Raw genomic sequence first — 16,935 nt, forward strand, 5'->3', positions numbered from 1 at the left:
TTAATAGTTAGAACTACCATTGTGAAGGGAAACTTTGAAAAATATAATTCTAGCAATTTCTTATCTATTTTCAACGATGTATGGTATATAATTTGTCACCTTTATAATCATCAGAAATGTTTCAGCTCCTCAAGTTTGTGTTGTCTAACATAGCATGACTAGAATCTCTCATGGTGATGGTTTATTTCCACTTCTATTTAGTTACTGATTTTGACTTTGCAAGTCACCTTTTTCTGGCAAGAGGAATTTTTGTGTTCTGCTGGCTCCCGATTTAAAACAGGAAAAAACTGCATGTGAAGAATGCATTTCATTCATGTATTCAAAATGCAGAGCTTTGTACTAACTGAATGATGTGTTGTGTTTTAACCTCTTTCCAGATGGCTGAGATGATGAAATAATTCAATCAAAGTTGTTATATTATATAAAAAAGTAGAAATTCTTCAATCTAATAAATAGGAGTTGAACTCTTTTTAAAAAAAAAAGTCCTCTATTTTTAACAGAGCAATATAAAAATTGCTATAAGGTATGTGTATATGAATTTATGTCTACAGCTGGTATTTGCAATATGCTTATAGTTCAATAGAGCTGTTCATAGTATCTGTATGTCCTGTGATTATACTGATTATACTGCACTAATTTTCAGTTGTTCTTGCACATACTGTGAGTTATTGTTGCTTAAAGTTCATTTATTACTTTCTATAACTAGATAGACTTACTTTTAAAAGGGCTAATTTAAAAAAAAAAAGTATATGTACAGGGCTTGTACATAATCCATTATATTGGGAGAAGTCCGGGAACCTTTATTTCTATGCTCACTATCCTTTCGTCTATTCATAATGAGTCTGGTTTTGGCTAATTGGATTTTTATTGTCTTCAGTGGCATATCGAAGAGATGAAATGTGGTCTGAAGGGCGGTACGACTATGAAAGAGTTCCAAGAGAACGTCTCCCTCCAAGGATTCATCCTGATGTAAGCGTATAGTATGTTTATTTAGCATTATACTGTTATACTATATCTTTATACCATGACTTGTACCATAAGGGCTGGATTTATATGCATATTTAAGTTCCTAGTATACCCCAAGTTCTGTTCTTTTCTCATTCATTTAAGCCAACAATCTAGCAAATGCATCTGCACAGAAATAATAGGATGCCTACAAAATTAAATCTTGTAGGTTTTTTTTATTTTTTTTTTTCCCCAAATCTATTGAAAGTGTTTTAGAATATTTGTATTTTGATAAATTGATTTTTTTAGTGTAATTCTTTTGTTTTTAAACACAGGATTTTTAATAACTTCTGGAGAACCAAAGGCCATAATATGTTATATTTTTCCCCAGCCTTTTGTTTTTTTTATGTTAATACATCTTTGAAGTGATTTGAGGTGGTAAAATGACTACTTTCAGTATTGTTCTTGTCACCGATCGCAGTTTTTTATTATGATGCTTAAAGTATAGAAGGAAATGTTTATAACAAATACATCTTTAATAGAGAAATTGTGTTTTGGAGCCTTGTAAGGGAAATGCTTATCAAAAAGAATGTCGATGGAAATCTACTTTGTAGGCGTGGAGACTTCTACTGTATGTTATGCTTGTAAAAGCAAAAGCAGAAGCTATGCTTACTCTGCTGTAGAATAACTTTAAAACGCTTTTGGGAAATCTCTGTGTCAAAGAGTTGGGTAAAATTTTTTTTTTTTTCCCTCCTGTGTCTGAAGTCTCTAAAGAAGAAAGAAAACAGGTTGTAGCTTTGTCTTTTGAGCTATTACACCTTAAATAGAACTTTAAGAATACTTTTTGATATTTCTATTTACATGCTGTGCAATGTACATTTGACAAAATAAAATTTCAGGTACCTGTGCCTGTTATCTGGCTCTTCTTTTAATTCTTTTAAATATTGGAATAATAGCATAGCTGATTTAGCATACTTTCTGGGTTCCCTCTACTATATTTTCAGCTTGTTGTTTTGGAAGCGTACCAGTGTTGATAACTTGGTAACTAGTTACATACTCTTCTCTGTTGAGTAGTGCATTAGTGTTTGGCTGCTCTGTGACATTTTTAACTCTCTTTACAGGCAACAACAAAATTTCTGCATTTTCACCAAACTGGAAATCAGATAAGTTTGCACAGGGTATTTAGTCAGCTGCTTCTCCAAAATATATATCAGCAATAGGACACAAGGAAAGGCAGAATGTGTTTTCACAGATTTTTTTTTTTTTTTTAAATCAACGTTTGACTTGACTAACACATTGCTAATATAATTTAACCAGTGCAACAGTGGTTGCAACAGTGACATTCCTAAATTCCTTTAGTCCTTCAAGCTGTCCAGGGAACAATGCGTGGCATATGCATTATGAAAAATTACTTTAAAATTTAAAAGATGTGATCCATCATTTTGATGCAAGAATTAACTAGATAGTTCAATGCTAGCTTTGTATTACATGTGTTTGGAACTGGGGATGAAGGGACTAGCAGAATACACTCATTTATCACAATCAATACTATCCATCTGCACTAAAGCAACACCCTCAGTAGTTGGGCAAACCAAGATCTGGTGTCTCTCTGCCTTACTGAAAGATGGATATGAAGCTTCTTGTCATACAGCTCTGCTGATTCAGGATAGTTGGCAGGCAGTTTCTGTCCGTGTAAGCCTGTGCCAATGTATCTGTGTCCACGTTTAGAGGTCTGACTTAATTTTGACTAGACAAGTAAAATGGAATTAACTTATTCAATCTATGAAGGCGCTTAGCATTTGCTGATAGGTTAGTACATTGGAACTGAGACATGCCAATGATACAGAATGAAGTATCTCTTGTTTGAGAGAGCAAGAAACTTGTCCTAATCTAAACTGAATGCTAATTATATATCAAGTATAGATTGTAGTAGAAACACATGCTTTTAGATCCTGGTAAACAACATAAAGTTGCAAGCACTTGGCACAGTTAACCGTAAGTGGGTACACCTGGAGCTTTCGTGTAACCATCTTTCTATATGTCAATATAGTTATGTGATGGGGACTTCTGGGTGAGGTTAAAGCACAGAGCAGTTTTATTTTAGCTTCAGAGCATATCTTCTTTGTAAGACACCAAACTAAAAAAAAAAATACATGTCGAGGTTACTCAATGAGGTAAGGGTAGATCAAGCATTGTGGCTGTGTATGAATGTGTAGTCTCTACTTTGCATCAGTATGTCTGTACTCTGGCTTTGGATTGCTCTCTAGTGAATTTGTTGGGTGGTCTCTGAAATCAGAACTAACTTTTTTTTGCATGACAGTATTTAGCAGTTTGTGAATTTAATGTGTTTTTGTAGAAAAACTATTGGTGCATTAGATTGTTACTTCTACTACTATTAAAAAAACTAGTTTGAGTATCTTTCCCCCCCTCCAAATTGTACATGCTAACTCAAGTCTCTGCATTTATAGCTTGTATTTTTAAGGCCCATAGAAAAAATATCTTGCTAAAGGAAGAAGACTTAAAATACAAGGTCTTGCATTCATGTTTTTGTTTGCTTTTTATTTGCAGCTGGCTTATCTAATACTTGGTTTTAAAAAATTGAATTTGTATCATTTGCAACTGTGCAATTTGCGCTTAATAAGCAAAGGATTTCTTTAATTGGTAAATGGTGTATGACATTTTATTTGAAGGAAATACAATAAATTAATTTTGCATTCTAGCAAAAAGCTATCCAAAACTTGAGTTCAAAGAAAAAGCGAGTGTTAAAATTCTCTCTGTCACTTGAATCCTGAGATCATCTACTGCATTGTATTGAGAAGGTGCTTGTCTATTCAGATTATGAAGCAAGGATTGTCTTCACTGTAATCTCCATAGTGTGGAGGATGTTATTGACATTAAGAAAATTGATAGTATTTTCAAATGGGCTCTTTGTTTTACAGGCATTACAGGTGTAGCTTTCTTTATTGCATTCCTAAGTTAATGTAAAAGTGTCTGAGAAATATATGTAGCTAATGCTTAAAAAAAAAAAGTAGCTAATGCTTAGAAAGTAGCTAATGCTACTGCTTTAAACTTTCAAAAGAAACTTAAACCACGTTGAAAACTTTCCCTCTATAATTAAACTTGCAACGCCTAAGGATTGCATCTGAATGGTGTCCAATTAGACTTAATAAGTTATTCCACCATCAGACTGGCATGATTTTTAATGTTTGTTGTTCCCCTGTGCTATTTCAGCTTTAAGGTTATTATAGTCCCATATTTAGAAATAACTTGATGTTTTTACTTTTGTGTATTCACTACAAACTTCCAGCTGTTAAAAGCAGTATGATTTTGTTTGTTTTGTGGTTTAGGATGATTACCATAGAGTAGTAAACATTGTGCCCAAGAAACCACCACTGCTTGAAAGACCTGGGGATGGAAATTACAGCCGGTATGATGATTACAGTCACGCGGAGTACAGAGACTATGAAGAGGGTCGCAGTTTTGCCCATGACCGAAGATGTGGCCCTCCACACCGAGGTGTACGTAAGGTGATTCTTCTTACATGTTTATGATGTTTATCTTCTCATTAATCCTTGAATACTGAGCAATTAAAATTACTATTAAAACTATTAATTAAAACTATTTCAGACGGAGCATTGATGTTACTGCTGTTCTCATAAACTGAAATAGAATGAATAGAAAAAACATCCAGGTTTTGACACTTCGTGCTTTTTTGCAGTTACTGTGCTTCTAAGACTCTTGTGATTATATGGTAATACCTGTTTGCTGCCTCTTATGGTTCCTAGCTACTCTGTTGACTTAGAAAAGAGCCCTTGTCCAGCACTGTGGAAAACTCAGAGTCTGGGAAAACAAAAGTGGTGAGAAGTCCTCTCTGTAATGCAGTGCAAAGTTATCTGGACAAAGAGAAGAATGTTTTCAAAATCTTTATATTTAACAAGTCCTTGCATATGCAACTTGTTGAATGTTGTCTACCTATCCTTCTAATTCGCACAGTTGTTCACTTATTTAAATTCTGTCATGATGTTGAGTGCATATTTTTTTTCCCCAGTAGCTACACTTAAGTACAAAATTTATGGTCCCTTTGAAAGGTCATTACTGTTGCCTCCTCCAATCCAGCTGTTTGAAATTCTGTAATTTCAAGCTATTGATGATGATTTACATTTCAATAAGGAAAATTTTCTTTTTTTTTAAGTCAGGGCCTATGTATATAGTTTGGCAATTTTTGTAGTTTTTGTGTTTTGTACAGCATTTCTAAGTTGCGCTCTTTAGTATTGATAGAGGAAAAAAATAAGACAAGTAGGGTAGAGTGAACAAACTGAGAGGAACCTTGCTGTGAATGATTAATACTTTCTTTTAGCTCATTAAATACTTTGGTTTTGTAGTAAATAAGTACCATTTGGCAACTAACTAACTGTGCCTGCCATCTGATATCGAGATACACGTCACACAATTGTTTTGCATATATGTTTTGCAGGATGAATCTGGATACAGATGGCCAAGGGATGATCATCCTATAAGTCGGCAGCCTGAATACAGGTATTTTACAAGACTTTACGGTAGTGCCTTACATAGGCTGGGACTATTTAAATGGGCATTTTTCTTTGTTATCAAAACAGTTTGTACAGCAGAGCAGTGAAATGGCAGGGATGTGGAAAAGGACATCTGTTGAAGTAAAAAACGATAGTGGAAAAGTGATTTCTAGTTGTATTGTTTGAAATACAAATTAAATAAATGGTATGACATGAAAGTCTCTATTTTAGTATTTGTTTAGTAAGGATAGGAAGCATAATGATAGCATCTTTAGGATGTTAGCCTGGGATTGTAAGTAATTTAGTGCATCTCCCTGATCAGTCACGCTTTTTACGTGACTTCAGAGAATTCTTTGGTCTAATATTTGCTTCTGTGACTGCAGTACCTTGGGGCCACAGTACAGTGGAAAGATACCTGTGCCATTTTAAAGATTGGTGGCATGGATAATGGGATTATGAAGTTTACCATAGCCTTGTTCTGACCTCCCTGTTTTCTCAGCTGGACTGATGAGTAGATATTTCCATCATACATTATATTCATTTCTGTGAGCAATTCTTAGTCTGAACCTCAGGTTCCCATCTATGAAATGTAAAGAATAGTATTAAACAGTAGGGCTGTAACATACATATGCCTGCAATGATGTTTGACATGGGATTATTTGATATGATAAATAAAGTGCACAGGATAGTGTTACACTGAAAATATGGACAAGGATGAAACTCACCTTAAATATTCAGACAAGAATTAATTGTTAGTATAACTGAAATATTAACAGTCTAATCTAAGAATGTCATCTCATGGCTATACTTTTATATGCCACATGCTGTGTTTGACTTCTCAAGATGTCTGCTATTATACCAGGCCTGTATTTCTACATATTGCCTCATGGTGTTAGTCGTAAATATCTCATTCTCCATCGAATAACTTCTTGTTACTGCTATCTGTATAGAACTATGGTTGTACCATACAAAGATCAACAAAAGTAAACCGAGTTAGCTGTAGATACCTGGTCAGTTAGAAAAATTGCTATTAAACTTGCACCAAGTTAAAAAAAAAAAGACTTCAGGCAGGTCAGGAAAAGCTCAGACATAGCAAGCCTGACAAGCTTGCTCAAAGCCTCAGTCCTGAGGCCTTGCAAACTCAATATGAAGCTGTTAGTAGCAATGGCAATACAGTGCTACAGGGCTAGTTGCAGTGTGCAGCATATTGAAGATATCTATTCCTTTGAATGTGATGATTTAGACATAGCATAACTAGGTTATTACATAACTTCACCATAAAAAAAAATCCTTCACATACCGTAAGGGTCTGTGTGCACTAGACTTCTCCCAAAATTGCATTCTTGGGGCTAGAAGCAACAATAAAGGGTTTTGAAAAGTAGTAAGTGTTTTATAGAAACTTGTGTAAAAATTCTTGCATCTTTTCCTTGCACTTTAGAAGAATCAGAGTTGTTTAAAGCCGAAAAAAAAAAGACTGAGAAGACTGGGTTAGTACCAGGCAGTTTATTTTACATAGAACAAGAGTGGCACCCAGTGGTCAAAAAGATTGTCTTAAATGCATCCTGATTTCTTCCATTTAAAGTGTGAGGATAAAATGTCAGCTCGTTTTGTTGAAGGCTTTAAAAATGTGTTGCGTGGTAGATGATAGTCCCATCTGAGTCTTTATTATGTATTTCAGAATATGTAACTGTTATGCAACTGCAGTAACACTGTGGAAGAACTTCATAAAGATTCTTGGTTCAGTTGAGGGTATGGGAATGTATTTGCAATTGAATGAAACCCTACTGATTTATTATATAAATACGCATTAGCATGTCAGAAGTCTGATTGTACAGAAGAGCACAGGAATAGTAAATAACTTTGGATGTAAAATCCTGTGATCAGACTGCTAAACACTTATAGCATTACGTGCTTAGTAATAAACTTAATTATGATTTTTTGCATGTTGCTCACTATTGAGCTATGTAGTGGATCTCAACAGAGGAAGTCGAAGTACAGTGCTTGGTATATGTTGGCTCCTGTGGTGAAAACACTAATTACTTTCTATTTCAAAGACGTTTGCACTATAAAACATGAGATTAAAAAATTAGTATATGTGAATATATATATCTCTTTGGATATGGTGAAAGTTATTGTGAGTAAGTTCTTCTGGAGTACCTATAAATAATTTTTTTTTTCCTTTGAGGTAGTAGAAGGAGATTTAAAATTACTTCAACCAGAAGTACTTTTTAAAAAATTGCATGGAACATGGCTAAAACATAGTACAAAGTTAGATTTGTGAAGCTAAAGACGCTCAGGAGACTTGTAAAGTTAATAGGTTTTCGTAGTCAGTACAGTGACTACAAATTCTAAAAAGAATAGCTCTTTTGACATAAATAATCAGTTTTCTTCAGTATTTTTAAAAATTCATTCAGCAGCTAAAAATGTGCTGTAAAAAGTTGTTGTCAATATTATGTTTAGCATTTCCTCTTAAGCATTAATCATTCACATTTTCCTGCTTTGATTTTTCGCAGCTGAACTGTCAAAAAGTAGTTTCTGATCTCTTACTCTTTCATTTTTGTTCCTCTTATCTTTCTTTGGAGTGCTGAAAAACATTACTCGAGATTCTTGCAAAGTAAAGGAAGTTGCTTATCTAGAATATCAAAAATCCTTAAATGATGCAGAATTTTGGGGGGTGAAAGTTTCCTATGTTGAAGAAACCAGCTGTTAGGTTTTTTTGGAGTGTTTTTTTTTTGTTGTTGTTGTAGCTGTTGTTGTTTCTTTTGTGGAGATTTTTGTGGATTTTTTTTAAGCTTCTTGCCTTTTCCTTAAAAACAGGAAGTGCATGCTTACTTAGCAGTTGCATAGCTGCGGCTTGAGCAGTGGTGTGTCTGCTGACCAGCGGCAATTCTCCGTGAGTGAGGAGAGGATTGTTGAGGTTCTACCGCTTGACTTAGCTGTTGTTTTTCTTGCCTTCTTTCTTCTTATGGAGTTATGCTCCAGTTTCCAAGCAGCTGTCATTTGCCAATAGTCTACCATTGAGTGGAGCATTACTGATCCTTCTGCTCTTTTCTGGACCACTCAATTCTTGAGAGTTGTTAGCCCTGGTTTATACTGTGCTCAGTGAACAGCTCTCATCCTGACTTCATTATGGTAATATCATATTTTATATGTAAAAAATAAAGTAATTCAGCGGATGTGCTGGATGTCAAAATGAATTCCCAGCCCTTTTTCTCTTGTTCTGACCTAAGGGATTCTTGCTGGATTTCTGATCTCCAGGAACTGATGTGAATTGTGTAACCTTACAGTCATAGCTTTGTTTGAAGTGCCTCTTGGTTCAAGCCTAGTTGGCATGTGTAAAGAAATGTACATCAAAGCAGAGTCTCTTAGTTTGGAGAACAGAGAATTTTCTGCACACATGATGACAGTTCTAATGTCTTGGTTGCTGATGCTATGAGAATTGTGAAACTTGGAAATTATGAGAGGAGTAGAGATCAAGTAACACATGATTTCTTTGTACCTTTATCTTTTACTGATGTTGATCACTTCTGGGGCTGTGTTACTATTGTCTTTAGTGATATATCAAACTCATTTATTCAAAGCACTCGAATTATTTTATGCATGTCAGATTTTTTGAAAAGTTGCAGGGAACTATGCTGTTATATGTTGAAGAACTCAATTTTACAGGACTTCTCTATGGGCGTCATAGCAATGGATTTTGTATACAAGTTCATTTTTATAAAGTCAGATTAACTTTTCAGTGTGAAATGCTTTAGAAGATAGTTAGCTACTGTTCACTGTAGTCATACCAAATTTTAATCCTTTTAAGTGCACAGAGCATTACTTCATTCTTTTTTTTTTCAGCCAAACTGAGTTAATAAGATGTGAAATATGTGGAACTTGGCAACTTAAGATGGGTAAGACTCATCTTCAAAGAGAAATTACAAAATGACGCACTTGTAAATCCCAGCTATACATGCATTAAATTTGATCCTTAAAATTATCCGAGGTCCAGACTTTTGTAAAATAAGGATTGCCATATTTGTAGACAAAGTACTCTGCATCAGTAGTAATGTTGATTCATATAATGCAGACTTCTGAGAAGTGGCTCACATAGGACATTTTTAATATCTGTTCTCAAGTTGTTGATATGAATAAGTTTTCCTTTGTTAATGAAGGAAACTTGCTGCTACTATGTGTGTTGTTTTGTTTATTGGTTGTTGGTTTTTTTTCCCGATGTCCTGTGGGAAATTAGGAAGTAGTCTTAGTCCAGTCTTTAATACTAATGCATTTGGTATATAAAACAGATGTGCTTATCTGTGGAGTGCACAGGAAATATTTTGTGATAAATAGAAATAATAAAGTGATTTTGATGCTAGAAATGAAAGAAAACTGTCTGGCAAAATTTTTAAACAATTGGTGATCTGTGAACGACTAAGATTCATCAGTTAGTTCTATATTTTGTTTTGGAAATCTTTTAAATCAATGGCACATTGCCTTTCCTCTGAAAATTTTATGTGGCTTTCTGAACATTAAACTTACAGTTGTCTCTTTAGGGTGGTAAAGCATAATATACCCCAATTTTTGTAGATGCATAAACCTTCACAGTGAGATGCATAAACCTTCACGGTGTTTCCCAAAGGCCATGGAGAAAATTGCTAGCAAAGTGGGGGATAGAAGCCCAGCAACTGTGGCTTTCTGATCTCTGCTTGAACTACCCTTCCATTTGGTGATTAACCTCTTGCAGATGTAGTATGTGATGACAGGATGTTCTAGAGGAGTGATCTGAAGATTGTACATTAAGAAGAAAATTGTTCTTTGGCAAGAATGGTTATTTTAAACCAAAACCATTGATGAGGGAGCCTCCAGATAGAAGTTAAGGGTCACTGACTCTTCTCTCAATAAAGCAGGATTTAAATATTGAGGGTTCAGATGTGTCATAGGCCAAGGCAGTTATCTTTACATTATCACTGTGCAATCACCCTTGAATTACAGGGGGTAGCTTGTTTCTTGTTTTTTCCACTCCCTATATGTATTTTCTTTAATGCATGAAACAGTGAACCTGTTTATAATATGCTGTTTTAAATGAGTATAAAATATTTATTGTGGGAGGTCTTTAGGCTTTGAATTTAAACTTTCTTGTAATGTAAACTGATCTTTGTCTTGCTTATAGAAGAGAAACTTAGCCAAAGGGATTTATGAGATGGTGCTAAAAATGTACATAAGTCTGCTGTTCTGTTGCAATATTTGACAGGTCTTAAGGGACACCATACAAGAACCTCATTCTTTATTAAAAAACATGTGTGGAGGGAAATAAATATGGCAGTCACCCAAAGAAAATGGTCTTGCTTTTGACAGAGAATGATAAGCAGAGTTCTAATCGTATTCATTAGCACATGCCTTTTTCTTTTAAGAAATAAATAAATAAAATCTCTGCCAGAACATTGAACCTCTCAGGTATTCACACGAACTACTAGAGTAACTTGTTTATTCATATGCGAAATTACAGTTTCCTTATAATGGGTCATTGTGGTAGATTAGTTATACCTGTCTACAACTCCAGGCAAGGATTTGTCTGTTGAAATCTTTAGTTCAGAAGACCCATTGTATTAGGCTGCTAGCTAAATTAGTTTACCTTGGCTTATGATATTTTGGGGGGGATGGAGGGAGGATTTAGAACTTTTTGGAACAAGATAATAGGTAATAGATAACTTAAAAGTAGATTCTGGTTTACACTAAAAATTTAATGACTTCATATTACACTTCATGTCTTATGCAGCAGTCTTATTGATTCAGTAGTTGCTACATTTTCGTACAGGGCTGTTTTCTGCTCCACTGCTTCTTTAGCTCTTTTGTGCTTGGGACAACCAATTTGTTTGCAAACTGAGATTTATGTTTTATAATTTGAATTTTGTTACTTGGCCAAAATTAGATATGTCTAATTGTATTACTAATGCTTTGGGTTCCTTTAGACCATGGGTTTTTATTTTGAATGGATTTTAAGAACTCGAATCTTCTCATGTAGATAATCAGCGTTTTAAAACTGCCCTGTACTGAAGGCTATGTATAGTTAAGAACAGTTCAGGACTGTCCACTATTGCAGGCCAATGCAACTGAAAGTAAAAAAGTTTCAATTCAGACAAGTCTGGTTTTGTTGCTGTGATGAATCTCTTTCCTCTATTTAACTTAGAACTGAGAGTCTTAAAACTATGTATGTGAACACTGACTGTTTTCTTACTAAGAATATTATGTCAAACTGAGTTTCTGCTGCTATTTATGTTGGTGGGACCTGCTTTGTTTCTATCTAGAATTATACTAGAAGCTTCATTCAAAGCAAGACTGCTGTCCCTCCACTTCTGAAATGTTTGTCACTTGAGAGAATGGGGAGAAAAGGAGAGACTGGTGGACAGGGTTTCAGTTGTAGAATTTTTTTGCCCCCACCTTACAATGTAAAAAATATGGGGAGCTGGTAAAAATTCCTCTTATTTTCAACTGGATTTTTTGCATATTTCAGCTAATTGTGGGGTTATTCTGTAAGGTGAATGTTGCTTTCGCTGGCAGCTAGTGGTAGTTGTTGAGTGATTGCTTTTAATTTTAAAATATTTTTATTTGCATAACTATTGATCGTGATCTTTATTGAAGACCTATTTTCTTTTATTTCTTTGCAGAATTTCTCATTCCAATCCTAAAAATCATGTTTGCTTTCAAAAATTGCTTACTGATAATTTTGTTCCTTTTAGAGGATGTTGCAGAACTCTGATTTAATTGCTTATGCAATTTCCATCTGAGGTTGAGGGGAAGGAGTTTAAACTTTAAAGTCATAATATATGCTGTATTGATCATTTAATTTCTTTTTCTCTTAATCATTTCTCTTGATGAGCTTCTGGGGTCAGTGCCAGTATTCCTACATTCAACCAGGACCCTGGAACCTCCCACAGGAATCTAAACTGGGATTATTTTTTCCTCCTAGTTGATGGGAGACTCCTTTGACTGTTGTTCGTAATAGAGGGGTCTGGCTGTTCTATTTCATTTCAGAATGATGTCATGGAAGCTTTGTTTTTCATCACTGTATTTCAAAGTTTCTCCTATGTGGGAATTGTCAAATTAGCAGAACTTCCCACTACCTGACTTTTTTTTTCCCCCCTTGCTGAGCTTGTAAATATACACCTCATGCACTAGAGCTTACTTTTTCTATGAAATTTAGAAGGATTCTAAATCTTGATTTTAATTCCTGCTGAGAGCCATAACAGAAAACTAGGTAAGATTGTCTTTGAAAAGCATAATTAAAAATAGGTAGTTTGTGTATGGAATTTCTTATACTTTGGTCCTTTGAAATGTTTTAGTTAAATTTAAATATGGTCTCTATGTTGTGACTCTAAAGGATTGACAAAGTATTCTTTTGACTAAAGACAGGTAGTTATAATCTTCTCAAAGAACGTTTTGATATTCTTAAAAACCCAGCCTGAATTATTGTTGAATAAAGAACAGCTAGGTAGTAAATTGACTTGTTAAGTATTTATTTGACAACAATTACAGTAAACACACCAAATCTGGTAACAAAAAAGCTAGAAGTTCTCATCATGGCGGTTCTCAACTGCCATCATGTGTTTATTCAACTCGCTTTTGATCCAAAGCTATGTTGTGTTTTAAGGATCTATGGCTTTTTGTGTGTACAACTGTTTCCCACTGCAGTTTTTGTAAGGTTGTAAATTGTCATATGAAATTGGTGTCATCATTATATTTTTTTAATAGTGGTTATTGCATAAGAACTGTTTACTACAGTTATTAGTATGTTATGATATACATGTAAGGAAAAATTCAGTAGTGTGTGCAAACTCAGTTAAATTTTGTAATGACATTGATTTATTGCTTAAAACTAAGTCACATTTTGGGAAAATTATTATTTTTTTCTTATCGATGATGTTTACATAATGCTAATAAACTGTAAGGACATCCTCTGTTTATAGTGTATGATAGGTAAACATGCCTAAAGATAAGATTATGTACCTGTACACTGTAAGATCTTGGCTAACACCTCACTTTAAAGACGACTTTAAAAAACAAGCTCGTCTGGTCCAGTTTTATAGCTAGCATTGTAATTGGGTGGTAGATGGTATCAAACTAGCAAGTTAATGCTGTATTGGGAAATAATGAGGCAAACTCCCATGGATAGCACTTGATTATTCTGGCAAGATTTCCTAACAAATATGTTGAAAAACAGCTAGGTACTTAGAGACAGTGGCGAGGGAAAGAGAAAGGAGTCTCCCTTCGAGTCCAGACAACTACTGTTAAGGTGGGCATCTAATTATTTCATCTCAACGACCAGCCAATGAATTGGCTTAATGAACGTAGTCATGGCTTTCTCAGGATGGGGTGTATTGTCACAGAGGACATAATTTCCCTTAGGTAGATGAATGCTTCATCTGTTAGGTTCCAAGGACTTGTTTGTTATATTTTGAATATACTAAACATTTCAGGGAATTTAATTCCCATTGAGAGAGGGTGGGAATACTAGGATGAGCTTTGCTTAGATGTTGTTTCTTTACATGAATGCAAGTTGCTTTTTCCCCTCCTTAATTGACAAAATGAGGTGTGCTGTAAATTTCAGTAGAGGAGAGGAAAAAGTTCGTGTTATTGACAGTATAGGCATCCTTTTGTTAAGCATTTTGCTGCAAAGAGAAGGTTTTTGATATACCGTTTCCATCTACTGCTGCGTTTAAGTGTGTTATGATTTACATCTGAGGAAAAGTTCATCAGTAAAACAATTCCATGATCTCATGCCATTGGTATTATTTTTAAAAGGTGATGCTATTTTTGCATGCTAACAAATTATTCTTAATGTTAGTCTTGACATTTGTTCATGATATCTATTTGCATAACCATAGCAGGTTCTTTCCCTTGTATATGAAGCTTTGTAGTATTAGTTTGTGAGTTGATAACAAATGCTTTTGCCTAAGTGGAACTAAATATTGATGCCATGACATGCAACAGTGTTGTGTCAGCCAGCTGTGGGAATGTCTTTCTCTTCTGAAATCTGATTTTTAACAGTTGCATTGTGTTAAAATAAGTCCTACCTTACCTAGTCTAGTATGTCTATTTTGGAAGTTATGTTTGAGAGTGTGTTTGTGCAATTTGGAAGTAGAATGGAAAAGGTATTTTAATGTGTGGACTTACAGAATCATAGAACGGTTTGGGTTGGAAGGGACCTTTAAAGGTCATCTAGTCTAACCCCCCTGCAATGAGCAGGGACGTCTTCAACTAGATCAGGTGGCTCAGAGCCCCCTCCCACTTGACCTTGAATGTTTCCAGGGATGGGGCATCTACCACCTCTATGGGCAACCTGTTCCAGTGTTTCACCACCCTCATTGTAGAAAATTTCTTCCTTATATCTAATCTAAATCTACCCTCTTTTAGTTTAAAACCATTCCACCTTGTCCTATCACAACAAGCACTACTAAAAAGTCTGTCCCCATCTTGCTTATAAGCCCTCTTTAAGTACTGAAAGGCCACAATAAGGTCTCCCTGGAGCCTTCTTTTCTGCAGGCTGAACAACCCCAGCTCTCTCAGCCTGTCTTCATAGGAGAGGTGTTCTAGCCCCCTGATCACCTTCATGGCCCTCCTCTGGACCCGCTTCAATGGATCCATGTCTGTCTGGTGCTGAGGGTTCCAGAGCTGGACGCAGTACTCCAGGTGGGGTCTCACCAGAGCAGAGTAGAGGGGCAAACCAATTCAGGTTTGATGAGGTAGTAAACTCAGTATGTGTTCTACAATTTTTATCTTACTTGATGCGTTTTTTGGAAGAATTTTGTACAAGGATTATCTAAGCAAGGCAAAGGATTATGTTAACAGAGGAGATTGAAGTGACAAGCAATGAATTATCTTATTCAAAAACTCTCTCTTCAGCTACTGCTACTTTTATCCCTTACTAAAACTTGTGTCTGTTAAACAGTATCGTTTAAAAATTTATCTTTGAATCTACATTTATTACTCACAGCCAGAATATTGTGTTTTCAGTGCTGCTTAGATACGTATGTCTATTATTTTTGGAAAAAAAATGTATTCCTTCTTTGAGTCTTACTGATGCTAACTTTAACTACTCTAAAATTCTGCCGGGGGACCTACTTTATTTATCATAAATAAATAAAAGTCATGAATGCAGTACGGAGACTGATCTTCCTACAGTAAAAATCTATTTCCACAGCAGTTTAAACCTATCTAAGCTGGTGCCATTCCAGTCCTTTCTTCTCCCTGGTACTGTTTCAGGTGTTTGTATTCTTCAGTGAGCTGATCCTGCATGCTAACCCACCACAATGAATTAAATAATTATCTACCAGTTTGGTTGCCTGAGAGAAAATATCAATGCCAGGTTAGGCATGGAATGGGAATATGGATTCAAGGAAGGTTGAGAAAATTAGGATTTTGGCAGCACCACTTTGAATCAGTATGACTTGTCATGGAGGTGCACTCTGCAGTTAACTATAATTAAATCACTGAAATAACTGAAGGCATACAGTAATTGCAAAAGGATTTTTAATAAGGAATTTACCCAGGTAGCATGGTTTGTGTCTGTGTTAAATATGTTCAAGTAAGTGGTGTTTGTCATACAGGAAATGGCCTAAAAAATAAAAAAGATATTAATGTATATTGTAGTGATTGTAATCAAAGTGAAAAGAAAAAGCAAACTGGGGTAAAAGAAAGATAAAGCTACATGGCTGAATAATTTGTAAGAGGAAAATGTCTGTGTTAACTGAGGGCTTTCTGATTTTGAACAAAATATATACTTGACAGGAAGGAATGAGATCAAATAAAGAAAAAACCCATTATGTACAATAAACTTTTTTTTCATATACATATAATGTCTTTTATCTTGAGAAATCCAAAAGCAGAGGTAGTTTGCTAACTTTTATTTAAATTTGCTATGCAGAAGTCTGTACCACTGTTACAAAACTTCAGGGCGTATGCAAATGAAACCTATTTGACCTAATTGCTTCAAATTTCACTTTAATTTAGGAATAAAAACATAGCGATTTGTGGAGCATTTTTCTGATATAGAGCAAAATGGAGTGTTTTTCTGATTTATAGGTCTCATTAAGGGATTTGGAAAGAGAAGAAAACTAAATATAATAAGGGTATTGTGTGTCAGTATTACTGACATAAGGTATTGCTGCTTACAAACCTGTTCCACAACTTGCTCTTTCCTTTTGAAGCTTTTTATTGATAGTGTTAGAAAGTCAACCACAAGGGTTGATCACATCAGTATATACTACAGTACACTACTCATTGCTTTCTCTTAAGTATCAATAAACTAATGGCATTCTGTGGCATACTGATGAAAAGCCTTAGCAGATATTTCATGGCTTTTGGGTTCTCCTATTTAAGAATCTTAAAGATAGCCTTTGAGAAAGACAGTAATAGCTTGCTGAACATAAAATTCACTTATGCCCCTAAAAATATAGTGAAAAAAAATTTCCTTCTTTTTTTC

General features: G+C 34.9%; 1 protein-coding gene across 18 annotated transcripts in view; it reads left to right on the plus strand.

Annotated features, from left to right (window-relative positions):
- The window catches only part of PPHLN1 (periphilin 1), a 72,619-nt gene that overhangs the window by 5,861 nt on the left and 49,823 nt on the right, over nt 1-16,935 (plus strand). For 7 of the 18 annotated variants that reach the window (XM_075147962.1, XM_075147953.1, XM_075148024.1 and 4 more), the window contains exons 3-6: nt 878-969; nt 2,067-2,123; nt 4,293-4,472; nt 5,420-5,481. In XM_075147962.1, the coding sequence (XP_075004063.1) occupies nt 878-969; nt 2,067-2,123; nt 4,293-4,472; nt 5,420-5,481 (391 nt within the window). The other 11 variants (XM_075148077.1, XM_075148017.1, XM_075148053.1 and 8 more) reach the window with 5 other exon arrangements.

Source organism: Calonectris borealis, chromosome 1, assembly GCF_964195595.1.
Source record: "Calonectris borealis chromosome 1, bCalBor7.hap1.2, whole genome shotgun sequence".
In the NCBI taxonomy this organism is placed as follows: Eukaryota; Metazoa; Chordata; class Aves; order Procellariiformes; family Procellariidae; genus Calonectris; species Calonectris borealis.